The sequence below is a fragment of the Pipistrellus kuhlii genome, unplaced genomic scaffold, assembly GCF_014108245.1.
Source record: "Pipistrellus kuhlii isolate mPipKuh1 unplaced genomic scaffold, mPipKuh1.p scaffold_m20_p_1, whole genome shotgun sequence".
Taxonomy (NCBI): Eukaryota; Metazoa; Chordata; class Mammalia; order Chiroptera; family Vespertilionidae; genus Pipistrellus; species Pipistrellus kuhlii.
Window position 1 is genome coordinate 140,163,200 of NW_023425404.1, and position 26,630 is coordinate 140,189,829.

Genomic DNA, 26,630 nt, shown 5'->3' on the forward strand with positions numbered 1-26,630 from the left:
GAACATTCTCATGCCCAGGATGCTTATGAAGAATTTTCCTAAGGGAGTTGCCAAAATTAAACCAAAATAGCCAAAATAACCTAAAGGGCTTCTCTTGGTAATTGTCTGCACACAAGGACACACACACACACTCCTGCCTGACCTAACAACACAATGGGAATGTAAACAGGGTGTTAATGCAGTGGCTCTCAGTTGGCTTCCCAGATGGCTCAAGTTCAATAGATTTTTCCCCCTGATTTCCTCTGCTTCTCCTAGCAAGTGCTAAACAGCCATTATGCCTTTTCCTGAACATTGAGATTCATCTGCAGCTACTAAACTGCCTCCAAAGTGCTTCAATTTTGCATGAGCGCTAAGCTGGGGACTGGGAGGCATTACCAGTGCTGAAGGCCCAGATCATTAGAAAGAGCATGTAAATCCTCTGAACCAGAAATAAAACGCGCAGAGACTTCCTTTGTGAAGTCCCAACTGCAGCTTTATGGAAAACACAAACCTTTGGCAAGATTGTGTGTTTTCTTTTAACTTTCTACATTTTATTTTTGCCTTTTATTTTTTAACTTTGGCTCATGTGGTCTCCTTATTTATTTATTTTTAACAATGAGATTTATTTCAGAGTCAGGAACATGGGCAATAATAGCCATGCATTGTTATATTAGTTCTCTTCTTAGGACACTAGATCCTGCTTCACTTTTAATAGGGATGGAACTTCAAAGTATTGCTAAGGGATGACTCACATAATAGATGGTAAAAGCAGACCTGAACCTGGGTGAGTAGCAAGAAGCTTGCAGGGGTAAAGGGTGACATTTTTGAGGCATGTGCAGGGGACATAAATCCATAAATCTAAATTATTTAGTTACCATAGATGTAGGAAGTGGACAGTATTGGATTATGGAGAGAGGTTAGGATAGAATGTAAATGCAATTGTGAAAATTATTCACGAGAAAGAAATTGTACTTCTCATTTTTCTAATATTTTTTATTGATTTCAGAGAGGAAGGGAGAAGGAGAGAGAGATAGAAACATCAGTGATGAGAGAGAATCCTTGATCAACTGCCTTTTGCATGAGGGAGATCAAACACACAACCCAGGCATGTGCCTCTGACTAAAATCAAACCTGGGATCCTTCAGTCTGCAGGCCAATACTCGATCCACTAAGCTAGGGCTTATTTTTCTCTTTTAAAATTCATGGATTGGAGCCCAGCCTGCCCCCTCTCACAGTCTGGGAGCCCTCAGGGGTGGGAGGTGACCTGGAGATCAGGTGAAGGTGACACCCCCATCACACCTCTGCTGCTGACAGTGCTGGCAGCACAAGCCTTGGCAGGCCTTGGTTACCTGAGCCTCAGGTGGCCCTGGGCAACTGGGGGACTGATGGCAGGTCCTGCCACACCACACACCTGCCACCTTCCCCCTTTCCTGGAGGGGCTAAAAGGACTGGGTGCCACCATCTTGTGTCTGTGGGTGCCACCATCTTTTGTGATGGCATTATGGTAAATTTGCACATTCCTTCTTTATTAGGTAGGATAATAGGTCAGGTTATGTTTATTTTAGGATTGTGAGAGTAAAAAAGTATACATTTATGACTAGATATAGTAGTTCATTATTTATCTCTTAATATATTTCCAAGGACATTTATTAAATTCTAATTTATTCAACACTGCATATGCAAGTGGGACCTGACAGAAATGTGACTAAATGGGCTTCTAGTAGGGTATTAAGTAAATGCATTTCAACTTGTAGGTAAAAAGGAAATACAGGATGAATGATATGCATAAAAATAGACATAGCAATGTTAAGTGTATGTATATACTGTCTATGTAACATATCTGTTTTATGCTGAAGCCCAGTTTCATTTGTCAGCATGTTGTAACATCCTTCAGACAGAATAGTCTTATCCATTAATTTCCCTTTACTAAAAACATAGCTAATCATGAAAGTGTCATCATCTTTATTAGCATGAGTGCCATCACAAAATATTATTTACTGTAACTTCACACCTCATGACACTGAACCGCACATATTAAATAGCTAGCTTTCCTGTGCTCCCATGGAGATTGTTGATCCAGTAGGTATGTGTCTTTGAAGGGAATACATTTATAAAAGGAAGAAAAGAGAACAAAACTTTGCCTGGAGCTTTGAACAACACATGATTGAAGCTGTTTGTTCAGTTGGCAGCATTATACAGTCACATAAATATATCAGGAAATCAGAGCTAAGAGTGGGAAACAAGCACTTTTCCTTCCTTCTTTTTCTTTGTGATGTTAATACAGAATGGATCTGAAGACAAGTAACACCCAGCAGCCAGAATCAGGGCTCTCTTGAGTTCAGCAAAGAAAGAATTCCTAGCCAAGGACTCTAGCACAAGAGGAAGTTCATGTAGCATGCAGAAGGAAAGTACACTCAAAGAGAATAGTTGAGTGTGCTGCTTAGAGAGCTGCCCTGACCTTGTAGAGAGAAAGTCACAGAGGCAGAAGTGAACCAAGTGGGCTGCTTGGACTCAGGAAACATGTTACAGAGGCAAAAGAAGGGCCCTTAGAGATTAAGAGAAAAGGAAGCTAAGATACACACCTGAAGAAGGAAGGTGCAGGGGCATACACTGTGTCCTTTATCTTAAGGTTCTTATCTGTTTTCTAAAGATAGCAATTTTAGAAGAGGTCTCATTGGAGGATCTCAATATAATATTGATTCTTTTACCAGGTGTATTCTTCAATATGCTGACTCATCAAAATGAGATCCCATGCTCAAAGTTTTGATCTCTACTGATTGTGGTAGCTAGGGAAAGGGGTCATGGGTCATTGCATCTGGTCCTGATGCAGCCATGGCATCACTTCATCTGATTTTGCTGTTTGTCTGGGCCTGGACCTGAAACACAACTGAGGCCTAGATGTTATCTCTAGTTTGACCAAACTCTGTTTCTGTGTACAACCTACCTGAGGCTTTGTTCCTAAGACGATTTGATGCTGATCAGAACCTCATTGTCCTGAGGGTTTCACACTTAAGGGAGTGGCTGTGCAAGCGGGAAGAAGGCAGGTGAGTCAGGGTGCTGGATAAGGCCAGTTAGAATCAGCCATCAGTCTCAGTTTTCCCATTCCGCTTGCAAAGGAATTTTCCTAACTTCTTAATTCCCTGCCTCAATAGTAAAAATTGAACCAAAGTATCATGAGCTTTATAAGTATTTTCTTCATCCTCTTATTCAATAGTCATTTATGAAGACCCATTGTGTTGTTCCAAGCACATTAGCGTATGTCATGTAAGTATGTGCTATGCTAAGCTGCAGTAACAATTAGAACACCACAAAATAGAATGGCTCAATCATAATAGAATGGTACATCTGTCCTGCATGAAAGTACCCTTGTTTACAGGACAGCACAGTTCCCTTTGGTCAGGCATGGACCCAGACACCTTCCATCTATGGCTTTGCCATCCTCCTAGGCCTCATCCTCTTCTGCATCCAGCCAGCAGAAAAGGAAAGACAGCAAGGAGGACATCCACCCTCTTCTTCAGCAGAGCAGCCAAGAAAAGGGACACATCCCTTCCACTCACGTCTATTGACTGGAATTGTTTCTGTGGCCACTTCTGAAACCAAGGAGACTAGAAAATGTGATCAAGTCATGTTCCTAAGAAGAGGCAAGGAGCAAGCAGTCTTCGATATGCAGTCTGACTATAAAAGTACTTTCTCTTACAGATTTCTTTTGATCTCTTTTTTTAGAACAATCTATTTTCATTTTCCTGTTAAGTAAAAATCTCGTGAAGAACATTGGTAAAGAACTATCAGTTTTTATTGATTTAAACTAAGAAAATAAGAAATGTAAAGGCCTGCCCAAAATTACTCTTGGCAGTAGCCAAGCTAAGAACAAAAATTTGGTTTATGTTCTTCCTTTTGGTCAAATATTCTGCTTTTCTACATTTAGCTCTCTCTATCAGTAAAAACTTTCACACCACAGAAAACAAACCCAAATTTATTTTTACTTGATAACTATGAATATTTTAATGTCACTAGGATTTCTTAAAAATTCAGTTCTTTAGTTTTTCTATTTAAGTAGCTTTACCAACTCTACCAGATTAGGACTTCTAATAGGTGCAATTCTGCTCTCCCTCCTGGGCACACAAGAATACTGCAAATCCTGGCATCTTTGCTATTCAGCCAAGCCAACTGATTACTTCTATCCAGCAGGCTAAGAGCTAAAGCTATGCCACCAATGCTGAGCCAGGTCATTTAAGAGCAGGTATGAACTTTCTATTCTCCTTTCTTCTCACCCAGAGACCCTTGTAGCCATGATTAAGAGGATGTAGATTCAACATAGATGCATCCTGAATCACTAATGTGGGACAGGTTCCCTGAGGACTTTTGTGATATAAAAATAAGTTTTATTTTGTAAAGCCCCTGAAATGAGGGATGTTACTTAATACACAGCATAGCATAAACCATTCCAGCTCCTAAAATTATATTAACTTATTTAAGGGCTTATTCTGCTAAGTGTTTTACATGTATCACTTCATTTAATCCTTAAAACAACCCATTGAATTAGGAATTTTGATTCTTATTTCCTACTAAGGAAAGTGATATTTAGTGAGGAACAGGAATTTTCTCAATTTCATACATGTAGTCACTAGGAGAATCAGAATTTGAACCAAAACCTCTTAAAGATCATACTCAAAGTTAACGGCCAAGGATTAATTAAAAATTACATTTTACTAGCATATTTGTAGCAATATTATCTTCTGGAATTCTATCCAAAGCTTTGTGTTTATCAAAAACGAAGTATATCTAACTTATAATCATCAAAAGAGCAAGGAGACATTCTCTGTATTAAAAAATAAAGGGGTAGGGGGTGGTGAGACCAGTTTGGTTCATTGGCCTGCAGACTGAAAGGTCCCAGGTTTGATTCCAAGTACCTTGGTTGCGGCCACATCCCCAGTAGGGGGTGTGCAAGAGGCAGCTGATCAATGATTCTCTCTCATTGATATTTCTAACTCTCTATCTCTCTCCCTCTTTGTAAAAAATAAATAAAATATATTTTTAAAAATACAAATAAAAAATAAAAAGGGGGGAGTTGAGGATTTAAGTGCTTTATTCTTGGTTGCACTGTTTTTATTAAATTATCTCTCTCTTTGGAAAGTTAAAAGAATGATCTCAGACTATATAGAAATATTTTGGAACTATCAGAACACATACAGATTGGGGCAAAACAGATTTATAGTTGTGAGTACATGGAGGTTTATTCTTATATTACTATTTATTAATTATTGCATTATTTCCATGTATTAGAACTGTAAACCTACTTTTGCCCACCCTTGTATTAATAGTTATTTCTCAGACTGTACATAAAGCTAAAATTGAAAATTTGTGTTTCTGTAGAAGATCAAAATTCAAAGTCTGGGCTTGAAAATATTAAATCCTAATATTTTTCATCACTGCTTGGAACTTCACAAGTTAAATTTTTTTCTTCTTGTTGTGAATTAGTCATTCTTATATATTGGAACTCTTTAAAAAAAAGAGAGAAAGATATACAATATTTTCATTGGTACTTAATCTATGTTTACTCAGCCATTTTGAACAATTTTGGAGGCTCTAAAAAAGCATATGAGAACTCCCCCCACTTTCTTAGTGTAAATGCCAAGCATGTTCAAAGTTTAAGTAAAAAGTTGTTTCATGATGTTTTTCTGGAAGGTTAAGAGCTACAGCTGACTTCATGACTCCAAGTTCCTTAAGACATAACTAGACACAGCCACATATATTTTCAATAAATGTGTATTAGAGTCCTGGGGAAATATTTTTCTACTAAGTCAATAAATATGTATTGTATGCCTATCATACTGGTATGTACCAGGTATTATTCCAGGCCACAGCAACAGCATGTGACAAACAAAACCCTCTACCCTGATGGCACTCACATTCTAGTTGGAAAGTGAAGACCCTAGAAGACATCACTGTGCTCATCAAATTTAGATCTTCATTTCAATATGAAAGTTTGCTTATCCTGCCCCAAATGACTCAGAGCTCACTTATTTAGTAATTTCCACCCAGTCGCTAAATGTCCTTGTCTCATCAGTATGGTGGAATGAGTATGTAAGGAATTCCTAATAAATGAGCTGTTCAAGCATTTTAGTTGCCAAAATAAGTGGACTTTTCCACTCACCACACCATGTCACGGTAGCACCACTCCCACCACCTGTACTTCAGTAGTGGGGGACTCAAGATATTGGTGAAATCCTGAGTGAACTGGCTGAAGTATAAGAAATTTCAGGGCCTTTCACTAGAACTGGTTGCTGCTGCTTGAACACCATGTCTAAATGTGGTAGCTAAATCTGCATTTCCAGGGGCACTTAATGTCCCTATCCAGACCTAACTCTCCCAACACTGGTAAAGAATTTTAAAACCAGTTATTTCTTTCTCAGCTGGACATGTACCTAATATAATTTCTAATCAAGGTGCTCCTCCCATTAGTACCACCAATGGTAACATTGTGAATAGGATGTAGTTTTATTCTCAGAACATTTTTGGCTTTCCAAAAATCTGATAGTAAATACAAGGCAGGAATTTATTTTATCTAAATAAAGCAGTAGATTATTGTTTAGTGGATGAATATTTGTCTAGCCCCCAGCTGTAACAATATTTTTGAATGAGTTAAACTTTAAAGTTGGGTTTAGAAGTTTCATTAAGGTAGGGGAGGGTGGAGGCAAGGGGGAAAGATCAACCAAATAACTTGAATGCATGCATTGCATATAAGCCTAACCAAAGGACACAGACAACAGGGGAGATGAAAGCATAAGTGGGGGGAAGGAGAGGTAATGGAGGAATAAGGACATATATGTAACACCTTAATCAATAAAGAAATTTAACAAAAAGAATATGAAATATATTATAAACAAACAACTGTCCCAAATATATATGATGTATATGAGCTGTTATGAGTGGAAATGACTCCAGAGGTGATGTCTCTTAATTTTTTTTTTTCTAAATCATTTTAAGTAAGTATAAGAGGAAAACCCAACAGGACGAGTAATTACTGTTCTCTCTATACCTGGCTTCTGCCTGGCTTTCATTGTCAGACCGTGTTTTGAGAGGGTCCAGAATATTGCTGTTAACACTTTTGATTAATGACAATGTAAGATCAGAGATATGAAACAAAATTTGTAATAATAATAATAATTAAACTTATTTAAATAAATCAGATTAGTCTTGCTTACTGGTAGATACAGATTAATCTTCCTAAAGCATATGTCATTTTTTAAAATGTCATTTCACCAATTTACAATTTTCAGTCTCCCTGCTCCACACAACAAATTTCTCTAGCTGCCATTCAAGGTTCTCAGTGAATCTCTGTTCCATCGAATTCTATTGTTTTATATAAATTCCTCTCCCCTCTAATATTCCATACTTTTTTATCTTTGTCCTTTGGCTTCCTGCTATTCTCTCCTCCTGAAGTATCTCTGATTCCTCTCTAAATCCTTAAAATCAAACCATGCTATAGTATTACACTCTAATATTCCATTTTCCTGTTTCCCCTCATCACCCCCTCTCACCCATTTCACTACAGCTTTCTTCGTGGGATTATTAGAATTTTCCAAATAATCAGTTACTTTTATTCAATAAATCAATGTATGGAGAATGAAAACAAAATCACATTCAAAGCCATGATAAGATGGGGTTTTGTGTTTATGTTAACTATAGGATTCTATGATTTAATAAACTTTGGGGAAATGTTGGCAATATATTATAAATTAAGCAGATATCTTTATGGCAGAAGTTCTGACCAATGCCTCAATATATTGATGAGCATTCTGAGCTTCTAAGAGGAGGGTGTATTAAACAGAAATACCCAAACTCATTTGGCCAGAGAACACTATTTGGAGACACAGTTTGAGCGATATTTGGTGCAGTGAAAGACTAAAAATATTGGATTTAGATAAGTGCTAAATCCTGATTTCAGTAATTATTGCCTGTGCAAAACATTGTTTCAATTCTGGCATTTGCTACTTGCCCATATTAAAGATATAGCAATACTAATCATCAGGGTTTATTATACAGGTTAATTGAGACACATGGTAGATGTTCAATAAATACCACTTATCTTTACTCTTCTAAATTAGAATTACAATAAATTTACTTAATATCTGGAATTTAATACCACTGTGTGTTATGGCTACAAAAATAGAAACTATTCGCTCATTACTATACTGATATACAATGCATCTGACAGAGTTCCTTTACTCAGTAAACTTCTACTTTTATATCTAGTATTAGAGAGTACAATTTGAAGAATCCATAACCAATTCATCTCTATAGCTGTCTTAGAAATTACTGTGCACAAAATAGATGCTCAAAAACTACCTCCTCAATGGAATGTTAAAATGACAGAAACCTTCTGTCTTCTTTACCACTGTATTCACAGTGCATAGAGGAGTGCATGGCACGTAGAATCTCAACAAATATCTATTGAATGAATAAATGAACAAGAGTAATTCACACGTGTATAGTCAACAAGAATATGTTATTATTCCTCACCCTTTTTGATAGGAATCTTTTTTAAAGTTTTGTTAAAATTGCTTCCATTAATAGTACTAATAAATTACATGAAATTATGGTACATAGAAATGCATGTTGTTAGATTTAGATAATTATTAAACACTATAATTTTGAAAAAAAGTGTTTCAATTATACATTTTCATATATATATATATATATATATATATATATATATATATGAATGTATAATTGAAACACTTTTTTATATACACACACACACATACACACATATACACATATACATATAGCAAGTTAGGTGTTTAATGGAAATATTTAGGAAGAGTAATACATTTGCTATATTAATGGAGTATGCTCTATCCTTCCAAATTAAACAAATTACCGTCATATTTTCACAAACTTGCTCCTTTATATTTTAAAGAACATTAACACACAAGGCAGAGGTAAATTACAAAAAGCATTTTAGTTTCCATTTTGATCTCAGAAAGACTTCTTGAAACAGCAATTAAATGGTTGTTGTTTTTTATCACCAAAGGTTAGAACAGGAATTAAATGATTAACCAAAGCAGGTAGAATTAATTTCTGTCAACTCATTTCTAGAACAATTCTATATGTAAGTAAGAATACTTTGCATACCCACACTCGAAATACCCTTCATATTTGCATCTCTAAGCTTGATGGTGGCTGGAAAGGAAAGGGAAAATGGTGTTAATTGTCACTATATTTTAACATTTGTCACAATTTTAACATCACTTTGCAATTAAAAATTCAAGTTTCAAAAGGAAAAATTGAATTTACATATGGTTGCTATATAGCTTTCTAGAAGTCTCCTTATTCCAGATGAACAATCAATGAATATTTTTCTTCTCAGTTCTAGACAAAACAAAAATGTAACAAAAATACAACACAAGTTCTCATTGGACACAGGATTTCAGACAGAACTAAGTGACCAGAAACCACCACATTAAAAGGAATCAAGTCAATGACTTCGTATGAAATATTTCCAAACAAATCCCTTGAACCATTCAATCTCAGCAGTGTCATCTTTAACTTTGCAGTAAATTGACCTAGATCACAAAGACAGTAAATGTAATTGAAACAAAATGATACTCATGATAAATCTAATTCACCAGTAAGTTCTAATTCTCAATTACACAAAGTAATTTTAGTTAATTAGATGGTCTCCTTACATATTAAATATTATATTAAAAATTTGAGGAAAACATTTCAGAGAAAAGTTTGTAAATTATGTGTCCACAGTGTCTCCTTTTCCTGATGTAGTTTAAAGGTTGTAGATGACTTCATGTAGCATGAAACAGTGTCTTAATTATAAAATCCTGCCTTTCAAGCCATCGTATTTTGATTATTTTAGTGAGTTACAAATTGTGAAAACGTCAGTTTTTATTACATGACATCCTTTTAAATAATGATTGTGTTTTGTGTGGTTTCATTTATATTAAGAGATCTAGAAGTGATACCTTTCATATTTTAGATCATATTAGTGGAAACTAATAGGATTAGGCTCTGGTAGAAAACATGAAAAAGAGACCACACTAATTCAATAAAATGTAATATATTTCAGAATATCCCTACCTGCAGTTTTGTACATTGTCCACCAACCCCTAGCTGTGAATGTCTCCTAATGAGATTTTGCCCACTGACCTCTGCAGCTCTTCTGGCAATAAGAAGAGGGTGAGAGTGATTCTGCAAAACATGATATCTCAGAACCTCAATTTGCCAGATGAAAGATAAAGCAATGAGGAGGAATGAGAAATACAACTCAGACATCTGAATCTAACTTGGGGCTAGGATGCTTTTTAGTGAAACATACATGGGATATCAGAAGGTACAAATTTAATAGCCACATTTTAAAAAATCTTTAGGATGATGCATGATTTTTTAAATATCACCTAATAGCCCAGCCAATGTGACTCAGTGGTTGAGCTTCTACCTATGAACCAAGAGGTTACAGTTTGATGCCAAGTCAGGGCATATGCCCAAGATTCTGGGCTTGATCTCCATTGTGTGGGGCATGCAAGAGGCAGCCGATCAATGATTCTCACTCATCATTGGTCTCTTTCTCTCTCTCTCTCTCTCTCTCTCTCTCTCTCTCTCTCTCTCTCTCTCTCTCTCTCAAATCAATACAAATATTTATCAATCAATCAATATAACCTAATAGATAAGATAAATGAACAGCTGAAGGCTGTAGGTGATGTTTGACCCATCTTTACATTCCTGGAATTTAATGTAATTTTGACATTCATGGACTTTTCATAGCTGTTGGAAGCATTTTAGGTTACATTTCTGGGGAAATATGGATCATGTTTTAAATAATCACACTACAGGATTCATCATGTATTTGTGATCCCTTTATAATATTCTCTTAAAAAAAAAAAAACAGCACTATTTGTGGTGCCTGACCACTCTTATAATATTAAAATTGTGCTAGAGATAAGGTATAAGTGTCAATTAGCAGATTTTATTACCATAATCATGAATAACCTCACAACAATCCAACCAGAGAGTTGCACTTACATCTGAAATTTTAAAACCATTTGAAACTCCCTATTAACAAGTGCATATTTGTACTCATTATAAGACTTCTTGGTATGCCATGCTAATTACTTTTCTGCACTCTGGTTCCCAAACCACAATGAATCCTATTATAAAAGCAAATCACTGCAAACTTCAAACAAGATGCCACTATTAAGGGAGGAACAATGATGGGAAGTCTTTGATGTTATCAGATGTGATGGGAAATACTTATTTGTACTTGAGTAAGTCCTGTAGATTGAAGCATTTCCTCCCCACCTCTAAATAACCTGAGACCAATTTCAAGTTCCCAAATGCTCTTCAAAGCAGCCCACATTGGAAGTAATGCTGATGGCATTTCAAATTTCAAGGCGGCTTGTTTTTTTTCTGTCTCAAGACTTCAAGCACATTTGCAATTTTACTTTCAGAGAGAAAGGATATTACCTGCTTTTACCCACACCACTAGCTTCTGGTTTGATGAGTGAAATGGGATAGGCCAAGAATGAATGTACCTGTGATAATGAAAAGGTGGTATGTAACCAAGGAGTTCAGTGTTTGAGGAATGCAGCAGTCTCTAAGGCATTCTAGGCTGTGTTTAATTACTCTGGGTTCAGTTCTTTCTTGTTCTCGTGTAGTTTGACCAAAATTCGGGATGTAATCTTTGAGCTTGTGGTAGGGCAACTGTACATGACTGTAATACATCCCCTTCTGAATGGGGCATCTGAGAAGCTGAGGACAAAAATTGGTGTGTGCTTGGCTCCAACGCCCACAGGGAGCCTGGGCCACACAATTCAGAACATTCATACTGCAATTCCTGTACAGGAGGGTCAGTCTGTGGCTTCTTAAAAGGCTTCAGATCCGTGGTCAGTAGAATGTACTTGAGCTAAAAGGTTACAGTGACCCTAGTGAAGTTCCCCTAGCATTTAATTAGGTTTCCTGTAATTGCTTTAAGTAAAAGGGGTGAGGGGAATGAAACCTAACGTTATCATCTTGGGGCAGAAAATATGTGTATGTGGTTTTAATATCCTGAGCCCATTTGTGGCTGCTCTGCATTTTGGAAAGAGCCGTAATAGGTCTAAGGAAACACAGACAGCAAGTTTATCAGCCCTTTGGTGACTGTAAATTACTGCAGCAACTTTATAGGAAGAGCTTTGTTTCCAGTAAGTGAATTTCTACACAAAGGGAGAAGGTATAAACAAGTAAAACAGGCAAAAGTATTAAACACCAGAAAGAGGGATTTTTTAAAAGGTGGGGGGAGCGATAGAAAAGCATGAATTTGCATGAATTTCTAGAAGTGGGGAAAACTACAATAATTACATGAATTATTGCATGAATTTCTAGAAGTGGGGAAAACTACAATAATTACAATAAGATAGGAAGATGAGGGGCTTAGGCAGGGACTAGGAAAGAGGAAGGAAAGTAGTATTTGCTGATAAATTGGAATTTTTGCTAAAGTTAATATGTTCTTTCCTCACAATAATCTCAGTTCATTGAGGAAAATCACCATCTTACTCTCATTTCCTAATAGCTTACTGCTTTTATATAATGGATACATAATAAATATTTGTTGAATGAATGGATGGGTGGGTGGATGGATGGATGGATGGATGGACTGACGAATGGTAGAAAGCAATATGTTTAAACTTTCTTCCTGTGCTCATACTTGATGCAGAGCAAATTCTTCTTCTCCCCAAGGGTGCCCCTGATAGTTCTCTCAATAGACGCTCCATCTGGAAAGTGCAAGTTCAGTCTCTAGGAGAACTGACAGTCACGCGCATATATCTTGTAGATCTCTGTTGTTGCTCAGCGCAAAAATGCAAACTGCAGAATGAATCTCTGAAATAGGCTTTGAATCCTCAAGATAAACACCCCTAAAATGATAATCTCAGATTCTCAGTACAATTTATGTTATTTAGGATTACATAATTCTGTGAAATAAATTCTAAGAATTGGAGCATTTTAGCTGGAGACCACTTTATCTTTAACAGGATTTTGGTTACATTACAATTATAGAGAAACATTTAGGCTTTCAAAATATTATGCCTGAAAACTTTCAAGTCATACATTCTTTGGATAGAATAGTAGAGGTTTGTTACCTGGGGTTACTATATATTTCAAGAAAAAGTGTGCCTAATAACTGAAACACATCTGCTAACATAATTTAATTGTTAATCTCCACATATTTATAAATTACTTGCTGATATGATAAAATGTGATATATATTGTAGATAGACATATTTCTAACTTATGCACTTATGATTATAGTTTTAGGTGGTTCTCTCTCATTTCATGTGAACTAAATCTTCTTAAGAAGATTTAGATATCTAATTCAGTGTATAGCATGTGAGTCTCTTCCCCACACCTATATAATTGAGGTAGAATCCTTAGAAGCTGTGAAATTCAAGTTCACATTTAAATATACAGGAGGAGATAACTTGGTGGAGGATGATTATTAGGCCATATGAGGAAAAGTGTAATTTTGTGGAATAATAGATCTTCACTTTCATCTTCTGATGAATCCAGAAGATTTGAGAAAGCAAATAAGAGAATGAAAAAGTTGTGAGTCAAGTTACTGGAGCCAGAGGAAAATCAGAGGAGATGAGAGGCAATATCTGGGATGTTGATCTATGGCATCAAGAAGGATAAGGGAGTGGAGAAAAGCATGGTATGATGTTTTGTATTTCCTTAGTACAAATCTTCTCCTGACTTGAATCTTCCTTTCTCTGGTTAGGTCTCATTGTCCGGGAAGTGAGCATTGAGATTTCGCGCCAACAAGTGGAAGAACTCTTTGGGCCTGATGATTATTGGTGCCAGTGTGTGGCCTGGAGCTCAGCGGGCACCACCAAGAGCCGGAAGGCCTACGTGCGCATCGCATGTGAGTCATTGCGCATGGACCCTTGGGGTCTTCGGGTGCTGGTGGAATGTGGGCAAATTTAGAATGCAGCTGCTCTAGCATCAAAAAAAAAACCTGGTCAAAAATGGCTCTCAGATTTCTGCATTTGAGCTACATTTTTACCTTACGTCAGCAGAATATTATTATTTTTTTGTTTGTGTCAAGGCACTGAATAGTTTTCCTTTTGTGACATGAAAAAAAACAGTGCTACTTTCAAAAGATTCTGATATTTTGAAAATCTGGTAATAATTAGGTTATGGGAAAACCAACTATATTCCTTTAATGAGTTTATGTTGCCAATTTAAGACAATGTTGACTAGATTTGCTATTGGGGACAAAGATTACCCAGACAAAGCTTTTCTGTTTATTTTGGAAACATTCTACTGCATCAAAATTACCACTATTTTCCACACTGTGTTAATTTTAGAGTATTCATGTTCAGGGAGCAGTTCAGCAGTGCCTTACAAAAAGGGTTATATAATCAAATCGATGTCGAAAATACCAGTCCTGCCTCTTTTTTTTCTTTTTTCTTTTTGGCCAAAGTTATAGAAGTTTCTTCATTGCAGAGCTTCCCAGATTCTTTAAGATGGTGATGTTAATATGCTATTATTTCCCCCCAAAGGAGAGAGAGCCTGCAGCTATATCTTTTCTCAATGAATGCTACTCACATCCTGAGCAGCATGAATGCTGCTATAATCTGCTTTAATGTTCCATTTTGAGAAATTTTCTCAAGTATGAAACCAAAACTTACAATCCATGCAAGTTTTATTCTCCGAACCCCTTTTCAGGTCTGCATTTTTCTAAATCCCTCTTTAATACTCTGGTTTCTCTTCAGATCACATAAATCTTTCGCCTTTTACTAAATCCCTCTTTGTGGCAGATGTCAATATCACTTATGTCTATGGTGTCACTAAGTTTCCAACAGTCCTGGCTCGGATGCTTCCCCAATTCCATACTTCTCTTCCTTCCCTTTCCCATGATATAGACCACAACCACTGTCAATACTTCCCAGTTTTGTTTGGGCCTCAAGCTTTTGCCCTCCTCCAACCTTCTTCCATATCACCACAAATGCAATCTTCCAAAAACCCAGGCCTCATCTCCTCTCTCCCTGCTTAAAATTTACAGGGGCTGGTGTGAAAAGTCAACATTCCTTACAATGGCACATATCATTATGCTAGTGTTTTAGGGCTGCCAAAACAAAAAACCACAGAGCAGTTGGATTAAACAGTGCATCTTTTCTCACCGTTCTAAAAGCTAGAAGTCTAAGATCAATATGCCAACAGTATTGATTTCTTCTGAAGCCTCTGTCCTTGGCTTGGAGATAGTTATCTTTTCTGTGTCTTCACAAGGACTTTCCTCTGTAACAGTCCAAGTCCAGATTTCTCTTCTTAATATGATTATTAGTCAATTCATCCAGTATTGCTCAGTGGTTGAGCGTCGACCCAGGAACCAAGAGATCACACTTTGATTCCTGTTAAGGCCACATGCCCATGTTTCTGGCTCAGTGGGAGCATGCAGGAGGCAGCTAATCAATAATGTTTCCTCTCTCATCAATGTTTCCATATTTCTCTCTCTCTCTAAAAACTAATAATAATAAAAACATTTAAAAACAAACAAACTAGTAGTTATTTTAAACTAGGGCCACCCTAAGGCCTCATTTTAACTTACTTACCTCTTGAAAGGCCTTTTCTCCAAATAAAATCATATTCCGAGGTACTGGGGATTAGGACTTCAACATACAAATTTTGGGAGACGCAACATAGTCCATAACTACGTATTTCATGTTTTATATAGCCAGCCTTTGTTTCCAACTCTGACCCACAAAGAATTTCTCCATATTAATCATGCTACATTAGAAATATCTTGATTTATATGCTTCCTAGATATTGTTCATACTAAAGGAGCTCACCTTTCTCTTATTTCCCTTCATTATTTGTAAAAGGTCAATTATTTAACAAATATTTAGCAAACATGTTATCTTTCTTGGAACAATTGTTGTTATTTGTTGTGGCATGAAACAAAGTGATGATCCCTGCCCTCATGGAGTTGGATGTTCTGGTGAGGAAGGGAAAACTCTAAATCAAATCACTAGTAATCAGATATACATAATTGGTAAATTCTATGAACAAAGCAAGAAATGGTACTAAGCAGTGCTACGGGGTGGTGTTCAAGGAAGAAATTGGCAATTGAAGGAACCTAAAGGAGGAGAGGGAGGGAGTCAGGCAGAGGGAAAAGGACGTTGGAGAAGTATGGGTGGATATCCTGAGGCAGAAGGCAGGCCAGTTCCAAGAAAACCGCATTGGCCACAGTGGCTGGAAGAGATTGAGTGAGAGGAGACTCCTGCATGAGCAGAGAAAATTAAGATATGGAGACATATGTAATACTTTCAACAATAAATGTTTAAAAAATAGTAATAATTAGCCCTAGCCAGTTTTTCTCAGTGAGTAGAACTGACAGATCCCTGGATGCAGATCATAATAATCTGGCCACTCAATGTATATGTAATATTGCGAATTATTGTGTTGATTTTTTAAAATATAGAACTCATTATTCATGGTCTCTTATGTCATTTCCCCCCCATTTCCTATCTTCTCAACCTAGCAAAAAACAAAATTAATTAATTATGGAATTTAGCCAAATAATGTACTTCTTTAACTAGGTATTCTGAAAGATTTATATTATACTATGAAAGTATCTCGATGTTTAATGCCAAATGTTTTGATAGAGCTTAGCAAGCTTGCCAACATATTGTAATAAATCACCTATTTATTAAAGTGCTGTTTGATTCTTTGTACAACCATTTAAACCCCTAATAAGTCCATTATAAACTACAGAGGCTATATTTTGAAATAGAGGAGATTAATTATAGAATTTAGACTTTTTATATAAGAGAAAAAAAATTAATATATTTTATTGATTTTTTACAGAAAGGAAGGGAGAGGGATAGAGAGCTAGAAACATCAATGAAAGAGAAACATTGACCAGCTGCCTCCTGCACATCCCCTATGAGGATGTGCCAGCAACCAAGGTACATGCCCTTGACCGAAATCAAACCTGGGACCTTTCAGTCTGCAGGTCGACGCTCTATCCACTGAGCCAAACCAGTTTCGGCGGATAAGAGAAAATTTTAACAATTAATTTCTTCTTGCATTATATAAATCTCAGCTATTATATTAAATAGTATTTAATCATGTTGTTTCTATTTCAAGATTAAATGCTATAATAGTATCAATCTATGTTTTTCCAAATATATTTGCTTTTATATATGGATAGAAGGTCCCAAGATTTGTAGAAGACCACAAATCTATAGACATTTATAGCCCATATTTATTTTGAGAGCTAGACATCCAATTGATTGAAAACTGTCTCATAAGTTATATTTTGGGGGAAATCATTTATTTATTTGCTAGAAAGAGCTGGTAACCCACCAGACTAAAATGTGGCATTAAAGTAATCTTTTATGCTGTGTGAAAAAGGGAAGTTTATGGCTAAAAGGCTTATTTGCAAAAAAGCTTGTCTGCAATCATTGCATTCTTTTTTGTATTCAGAGAAAAAGAGTCTTAACTTTTTGATATGTCAGGTACTCATCCATAAAGTTGGCATGTGTCTTATTATTTATCCTTAAGACATGCCTTAAAAAATGTTGTGATGACATATAATCATTTTTTTCTGAAATGAAAGATGCAGTGTGAATTATAAAAGAATGGCTCGTATGTGTTTTTTCTCTTACTCTTCTCTGTAATGGATGTCATTTGGAGTTCTAGCTCTAAAATACTTATTAGAAAAAAAAAAACTTTAGCAGAACTCTGTGAATACAAATATGTCTTATAAATGCCCCAAATCCAAGAAATAAAGAAGAAAGGCTGAAATGGTCATTCCTTCTTCAGGGACTATAATCATGAGAGATTTCTCTGTTGAAATGATCTCAGTGCAGTAAGGAAGTAGCCATACCTCAGCACAACTTAAACCTTCACCACAATAATCTTTAGCTTATTTGCTTAAAGATCATTCTAACCTCTGTCCCTAGGTATGGATTATGGTATAATAAAAGGTTTGGTGATAAATTCTTAAGAGTCATGAAAAACAGCTTTTTCAATTGTAAGATGAGGTTACAAAATGACAGAAACCAATTAGTGTTTCATCTTCATTAAACTTTTAAAAATTCTCTGTCCTGGTAGCCAACATTTATGGTGTCCTTACGGTATGCCCAATTATGTTGTAAAGCCTCTTGTGCCTGTTAACAATCCTGAAAGAGATCCTGGTATGATCCCTATTCTGCAAATAACAAAACAGAGGCATGGAAGCAGGTAACTTGCCTGAGTCACTTGTTAAGGAAATGATAAGTCTGAGTGTTAAGCAAACTCTTCCCTTTGCAGTCCAGTTCATTGTGCAGATTTTCAGAAATGTGACAATTATTGACTTTTCTATCTAACCATAGAGGAAACTTCATGTAGTTTATATTTATTGGTTGATTGCTTGACTTTTGTCTTCTTTGTTTTATCGTTTCCAATATTCTAGAAGAAAAAACAAGTGGGGGGGGGAATTTTATCTGTTTTTTACATACTGTATTCCTTACATTTAAACATTACAGACTTTCTGATTATAAACATTTTCATGATTTACCCAGCTCAGTGGTTGGGTGTAGACCTATAACCCAGGAGTTACGGTTCAATTCACAATGAGGGGCAATCCCTGGGTTTGGAGCTCGATCCCCAATGTCAGGCGTGCAGGAGGCAGCTGATAAATTATTCCGTCTCATCATTGATGTTCCTATCTCTCTCCCTCTCTGTTCCTCTATGAAATCAATAAAAATATTTTTAAAAAATAAATGGAAAAAAAAATCATGATTTTTTAAAAGTCCAACAAAGGTAAGATACTCAATTCCTGAAAAATGAGACTATGATAAACTTTTGAAGGTTCTATTGCCTAAACTCAGGCATTTTTCGCTTTTAATAAGTGTATAACGTGCAGAAGACTAATCTAGTTCTCACAAAATGTGCTGTACTGGTCTGTTCACAGCAGTGATTTCTTGTTAGCAGCCATATCTGATGATTTAAGCATACGTTGTACTCTACTATGACAATATAATTAGCCTCTTTTACCATTATTAAAAGAAAGGCACATTTCCCCCTTTAATGACACAAGTATTACTGCTATATGTGACCATAGAATTATTTTATTCACTAGAGGAGTACTTTGAAAGCACATTAAAGCAATTTTTTAAAAAGTTAAAAACGTATTTAGCACCTCTGTTCATTAAGCATGAAGAAGAATTAATTGAAAATTAATTTGAAAGTAGGAAAATGTGAACCATTGTAAAGCAGCTGTACTTGCTTAATGCAAGGTCAGGCCTGAGTCACAGAGTATAGATGGCCAGAAGAAGATAATTCCACATGAATCTCCTCTAAGTTTAGAATTTCCCGAAATCTAGAGTCATTTTGTCAAGACCAGCTCAACTTGGGAGGCAAGAGGCTTAATTCTGATACATGGAATGTGGCCTCTTAGTAGAAATAAATAAGTAAATAATTTATTTAAGTATCAGTACAACCATGAACTCTGAAAGTTTTACAGCTATGCCGATGGGGACTGAAGAAAGTGGTTAACTAAATGAAGACATTTATAGAGGTTTTCTATGTAACAGCACTGATTTAAGTGTGTTTACTGTATCACCTTATTTAACCTCCGCAATAACCCTATCCGTACTGGAATTGCCTTTATTTTAGCATAAGAAAACCAAAGCATTTCCTAGCTGGTTTGATTCACTGGATAGACCATTGGCCTGGGGACTGAAGGGTCCCAGGTTCGATTTCGGTCAAGGGCATGTGTCTTGGTTGAGGACACAACTCCAGTAGGGGGTGTGCAGAAGGCAGCTGATTGATGTTTCTCTCTCATCAATGTTTCTAGCTCTCTATCCTTCTCCCTTCCTCTCTGTAAAAAAATCAACAATAATATTGAAAGAGAAAAGAAAAAAGAAAACCAAAGCACATGAACCTTATTAAGTACAAAACCAGGATTAAGCCAGGCACGTGGACCCAGGCTCCACACTCTTAACCCCTGTGGTGGGCTGGAGAATGGTCCTCAACCCTGGATCTTGTAAGTATCACTTCCCATGGAAAAGATGCCTTTGCAGATGTGCTTAAATTAATGATCTAGAGATGGGGAGATTATCGTGGATTATCCAGGTGGGCCTTAAGTGCCATTACAAGTGGCCTTTTAAGAGAAAGGCATAGGGTGCCTTGACACAGACAGAAGAGGAGGCCATGTGACCACAGAGGCAGAGACTGGAGGGATACAGCCATAATCCAAGGAAGGCTGGCAGCCACCAGCATCTGGAAAAGGCAATGGATTCTCTCTGAGAATCTGGAGTGAGCACAGCTTTGCTGACCCATTGAAGTGAAACTAACTTCAGATCGCTGGCCTCCAAACTGTGAGAAAATAAATATTAGTTGATTTAAAGCACAAAAGTGGTCATTTCTACAAGAAATAATGCCACTAAGCAACACTCTTCCTTCAGCAGACCCATATCATGGGGTCGCCCGCTTCCAAAAAGCTTGGGATCTGGAACAAGTGAGTTAGCTTCTTAGGGTCATTGTTGTATCACACCATAAGAGAAATTGTTTTCATCAGACCTTCATTAAAGGAGATGGAAGATTATTTTGAAAATTGAATTGAATTTGGCATTTATTCAGGATGTACAATGCACTAATCACTAAGATACATTTGACTTCAAAAAAACTCTAGAATTTATAAATTAAGCAATGGACTGGGATTAGTTCACCTTTTTGAAGTGAAATTTAGCTGCAGTGTAATATGTGATAGAAAGACAGCCACAGCTGTGCAGACATACCCCTCCCCCCCCACCCCCCACATCAGAAAGTTCTGGACAGTGAACATTAGGTTGCAGATGCAAAAGTACCACATTTTGAATGCTAACTGCTGTTCAGTTGTGGCCTCCCAAGGGCCCATGAAGGGGAGGATCCTGAGGCTGAGTCCAGACTTCAAAGAAGGAGATCATGATTGATTACTCATGGGCTCACTAGCCGAAAGGGAAGGCAGCCATTCCTACTCTAAAAACAAGAACTGAGCACAGATCATAATCCCTTTTGACAGTTTACTTCTGAACATGAAAGAGCTTCAGGTTTTCAGACATAGCAACTGTAGCAATGAACATATTGCTTCAGAAAAGGATGTGGGGATATTTTTACTCCATACTAGAGGCCCAGTGCATGGATTCATGCACCAATGGGGTTCCTCAGCCTGGCCCGCACTCTCTTGCAATCTGGGACCCCTCAGAGGACGTAGGACTGCCAGTTTCAGCCCGGTCCTTGCAGACCAGGCTGAGAGACCCAGGCCCCTAATATGCATAGTATGAAATCTTTGGTTAATCTCTTCCTGCCCTTCCTCCCCTCCCCTTCCCTCTGAGATTCATCAGTCTGTTCCATGTTTTCATGCCTATGTGTTCAACATCAACCCCCTGATGGTCAGTGTGCATCATAGTACCAGCTGAGCAATTGCTTAGGCTTTTATATACATAGATAGTCATCAGGAATTACAAGAATAATAACAAAGTGCCTTTTCAGCCATTAAGAAACTTTTGGTTCTCCTGATGGAGGTGCTAATAGTTTGCATTTTTTAAAGAAATATTGCCTAATCTTCTGAAGTCCTGACATTTATTGCCTTCCATTCTTTCTGAAAGTAGATAAAGGAACATTAACTAACAATTATAAAATACTAATTCAGGATATGTTACCTATGCCATCCTACTAACAGAAACTTCTTTGCCATTGAGATCTCTTGGTCAGCTTTCTTAATTGTCTGAAAGACAGAAGGGGGAGGAGCTGTGGGGACAAGTCCAGATAATTATCTCTGAAGTGGGAGAAAGGCCACAAAAGCTATTATTATAACTGTGACACTCTCAGCACTGAACTTGCTAGACCAATACCTCAACATGGCAGTCCATGTTTCCAGTATAACCCACTAACATGTTCCCCCTTAAAATGTTTACTAATATAGGTATTTTTATAAACATTTAAGCAGTTGACAACAATTTTAAAATTTTACATAATAAAATGCATTACTAATTTTTGTTAGCAATCATACTTACTGCTTGTGATCCACTAAGTCTACATTCTGGCATGGCAACATACAGCTAGAGCTGAGAAAGAAGAGGAAAAAGTTAATGGGGTTGGTTTTATGCCCATGACTCTATTAAAATTTAGAAAATAATAGACAGACCATGTAAGTGCCATGTTTCTGGGGGAAAAAAAAAAAAAAAAAAAAAAAAAAAAAAAAGTTGTTCCTAACATTCTCTTAGTTATGGCCGCTAGATACAAATAAAATTTCAAGTTTTCTGCTAGACAATGTAAGCCATCAGCTTGTGCAAAATGAAGTCCTACTGACACTGTGGAAACAACAGTAGGGACTCACTGGAAACCAGATGGCAAGAGCCACAGTGCAGAAGCAGGTCGGCTTGGCTCCCACAGGCTCCCAAGCTCTCCCTCCCAGCCTGCAGGCTCTAGCACAGTGCCGTCCATGTTGTGGGTGTTCCACAAATAAGCAGTCAGTCAACCTGTGGTTCTCAGATATCAGAGTTGTGCATAAAACACATCTGAGGGACCAGTTAAAATTGCAGATTCTGCGTTGGCCAATGTGGCTTGGTTGGATGAGTGTTGCCTGTGCACTGAAAGGTCCCCAGTTAAACTCCACTTGGCCAGGTTTTGGCCTTGACGCCTGGTTGGGGAAGGCAGCTGATTAGCCAATCAATGTTTCTCTCTCACATTGATATTTCTCTTTCTCTCTTCCTATCCTTTTCTCTCTCTCTTAAATCAATAAAAACATGTTTAAAATTATAGATTCTCAGGGCCCAACCTAAGCATGAAATCAGTTTGTTTTTTGTTTGTTTGTTTATTTGTTTGTTTTTTTCAAGAGCACAGCCTGATAATCCCTGGGTTTCTCTTTGTGATATATCACCTTAAATCATTAGTCTTCCCACATTCCTAATTGTTTTCTTTCATTCTTTGCCTAGCATGATAATGCCTAATGTTTGTGTAGCATAATAACATTTACTAATACTATGGGGAAAGATGAGATGAAGGAATTACTCTCTTTTGAACACAGATTATATTCAAGGCATGATGATAGAATTTTATAGATGCTTCATCCTATATAACCTTATTATATACTAGAGGCCCAGTGCATGAAATTTGTGCACTCAGGGGAAGAGGTCTCTCAGCCTAGAATGCAAGAGGGTGCAGGCCAGGCTGAGGAGCATGATCAGGGCTGGGGAGGGACATGGGAGGGCTCTAGCGTGTTTCCAGCCTGTATCACTTAGTCCCAATCAACTAGACCCCAACAGCAAGCTAACCTGCAGGTCAGAGTGTGTGCCCCCTGGTGGTCAGTGCATGTCATTGATAGTGGTTGAGTGGCCTTAGCATATCATTAGCATATTACACTTTGATTGGTTGAATGGACAGCCAGATGACTGGACATTAGCATATTAGGTTTTTATTACCGTATTTTCCGGCGTATGAGACGATTCCATAATTTTACAGTTAACACATAGGTTTAGGCCTATATTCGCTGTATAAGACTACCCCCCACTTCCAAGGCAACATCAGTTCTTTTTTTAATTAAATTTTTAATGAATGACATTTTTCGAATATACCGTAATATACTGTACATTGTTACGATAAATGGAAGGTCTCTTCACAAATGGCAATGCCATGAACTTGACTGAGAAACAAAAAATCCAAAAGAAAACATTAACAATGATGGCATCATCTGGAAAGAAAAATTAGATGAAGAATCTGCAGAAAACGCTTGTTTGTGACTGACTAGGATGATAAGAGGTTTTTCTAGGCAAAGGAGCATTGTGAGCTTAAAATCCTTCAAAATCCTCATCGTGTTCTTCTGACATCATAAGTTCATCAATGACCTCTTGTGGTACATTTGTAAGACAGTCATCATATGGATCAAATTCCGAATCAGATGGTGTGGCTTCAGCTTCGGCTTCCCCTTCATCTTGCCACAAGAAGTCATCCTCCATACTGTCCAAAGAATTTGATATGCCACACTTCTTGAAAGACCTGATTACTGTTTCTTCAGTAATATCATTCCAGGCTTTTATGACAAAGTTACACAAAACATCCAATTGTGGCGCACGCATGTTTCCTCCTTATGTGAATAACTTTTCACCACTAACCATCCACTCATTCCACTGTTCTCTAATGCGATCTTTAAATGGCTTGTTTAGGCACACATCCAGTGGCTGTACCAATGATGTCAATCCTCCAGGAATAACTGCCGCATCTGTGTTTATTCTTGCCAGCCTGTTCTTTGTGCTGGTAGTTAAATGAGCCCTGAACATATCCCACACCAGTAGGCTACGTCCTTGACAAAGTCCACCTGGTCGCCTACTCCATACATTATCAAGCCATAGCTTTACCCCTTCTTCATCCATCCATCCTTTTTCATTCACATGTACAAAAATTCCAACAGGGAACTTGATTTTCAGCATTGTTTTTCTTTTAAAAATAATCATTGGTCTTAGTTTGGCACCATCAGCTGTACATGCTAGTACCACTGTAAAACTGGACTTCTCATGTCCTGTTGTTTTAATTAACACTGTTTTTGCACCTTTTGGATAAACAGTTTTATTTCCAACCATATCAAAATTCATAGGAGTTTCATCCATATTTCCGATCTGACTTAATGCATAGCCATGTTTCTTGTGCTGTTGTATTACATATTGATGGAAAAGACTTACTTTGCTGTCAAGATCTGCAGGTAATTTTTGTGCAGTTTTGGTCTTTTGCCTCAGTACCAGATTGTGCCTTTCCAAGAACCTAGTACTCCAGGATACAGTGGCCTTAAATCCTTTGCTGTTATCTGGGTTAGATTTGGCCCACTGAAGTGCAAACGTACTTTGTTTCGTGTCACTACATAATCATTTTGACGATGCTCAAGAACCATGTTTTTTGAGTTCTGGCCAATAAGGGGTGCCTCTTCTTAATGCACACTTACTCCTTAATGCACACTTACTCCTTGGCATACTCTTTACACTTGATCTTAGCCAAAAGGCCGAGAAGCGATCCTTGGCATACTCTTTAATGCATCTTCATTTGCTTTCGAGTCTCAGACCATCTATTCTGTAACTCCATATTGTCTTGCCGCAGCACAGTTATTGTGTTCCTTGGCAAAGTTTACAACTTTCAGTTTGAAACTGGCTTCAAATTTCCTTCTTCTTGCTGGAGCCATGATGGGTTCTTTTCTACCAGCCATTTGTTGTACACCCACTAATCTTTTAGGCCGGGGTTATACAGAACACACAGAATGTTCTATTACAGTACCTTTTAACTCACTGTATGTGTCCTGATACAGCAGCTTTGGCTATACAGAACGTTCCTGTGCTGCAACTGTATGTACCACGGTGAGCCAATTACAACAAGCAAAGGTCCAAAGGTTATAATAGACCGCCTCTCTGACTCTGGCCAATCTGAGCAGGCTTTTTATTAGAAACACAGTGTAGCTTTGGGTACAGAACATGTATAATTTGCATGCATAAAAAGCCTGCTTGGATTGGCTGAGTTAGAGAGGCGGTCCAAGCAGCCTTGCAGTGATTGGTGCGGGATCGAGTTGGAAAATTCGTTTAGCGGCATATCGAGATGTTTTTCTGAATATACTCGGTGTATAAGACAACCCCCAGATATTATTTTTTTTTTCCGGTTGACTTTTTTTTGTTTCAAAAGTCATCTTATATGCTGGAAAATACGGTATGTAGGATTATATAGGATGATAGTCCCTAGTATCAGAGACATTTTTCAGTGGAATAAACTAAGGCAAGAAGTTAAGCAATGTTCTCAAGGTCACACACCTCACTAAGTGGTTGAGTTAGGACCTGAGTCCTGCTCTCCACCACAATGTTATTTTGCTTCCCAGTTGTTTTCAGATCATTTTCACAGTGATCTGCAATAAAAAAAAAATGTTTATATCATGATCTACTAAATAATACCCATCTCTTCACACATACAAATATACACTGATCTCTGTGTGTATGCACATGTGTGTTTGTCTGTTAATATATATATATATATATATATATATATATACATATATATATATATTCATATTATATACCTTGACATCTTCTTTTTTTTTAACATATTTTATTGATTTTTTTACATAGAGGAAGGGAGAGGGATAAAGAGCCAGAAAATTCGATGAGAGAGAAACATCGTCCAGCTGCCTCCTGCACACCCCCCACCAGGGATGTGCCCGCAACCAGTGTACATGCCCTTGACCAAAATCGAACCTGGGACCTTTCAGTCCGCAGACCGACACTCTATTCACTGAGCCGAACCAGCCTTGGTGACATCTTCTATTTATTCAATTTCATATTTTAATGCTGGTTTTTAATATACTAAATTGATAAACAACCCTCTAAAGAGTCATGTCTTACATTTAGAAAACACAGCAATAAACCCTAAATTCCATAAGAATAGTAAAGAATAGCCGAAACCGGTTTGGCTCAGTGGATAGAGTGTCAGCTTGCGGACTGAAAGGTCCCGGGTTCGATTCTGGTCAAGGGCATGTACCTTGGTTGCAGGCACATCCCCAGTAGGGGGTGTGCAAGAGGCAGCTGATCGATGTTTCTCTCTTATCAATGTTTCTAACTCTCTATCCCTCTCTCTTCCTCTCTGTGAAAAATCAATAAAATATATATTTT

The 26,630-nt window shown here is 37.3% G+C and overlaps 1 protein-coding gene across 2 annotated transcripts in view; it reads left to right on the top strand.

The window, feature by feature from the left end:
* The window catches only part of UNC5C (unc-5 netrin receptor C), a 370,938-nt gene that overhangs the window by 224,406 nt on the left and 119,902 nt on the right, over positions 1-26,630 (top strand). For both annotated transcript variants that reach the window (XM_045570659.1, XM_045570666.1), the window contains exon 3: positions 13,745-13,888. In XM_045570659.1, coding sequence (XP_045426615.1) covers positions 13,745-13,888 — 144 coding nt within the window. The remainder of the gene's footprint in view (positions 1-13,744; positions 13,889-26,630) is intronic.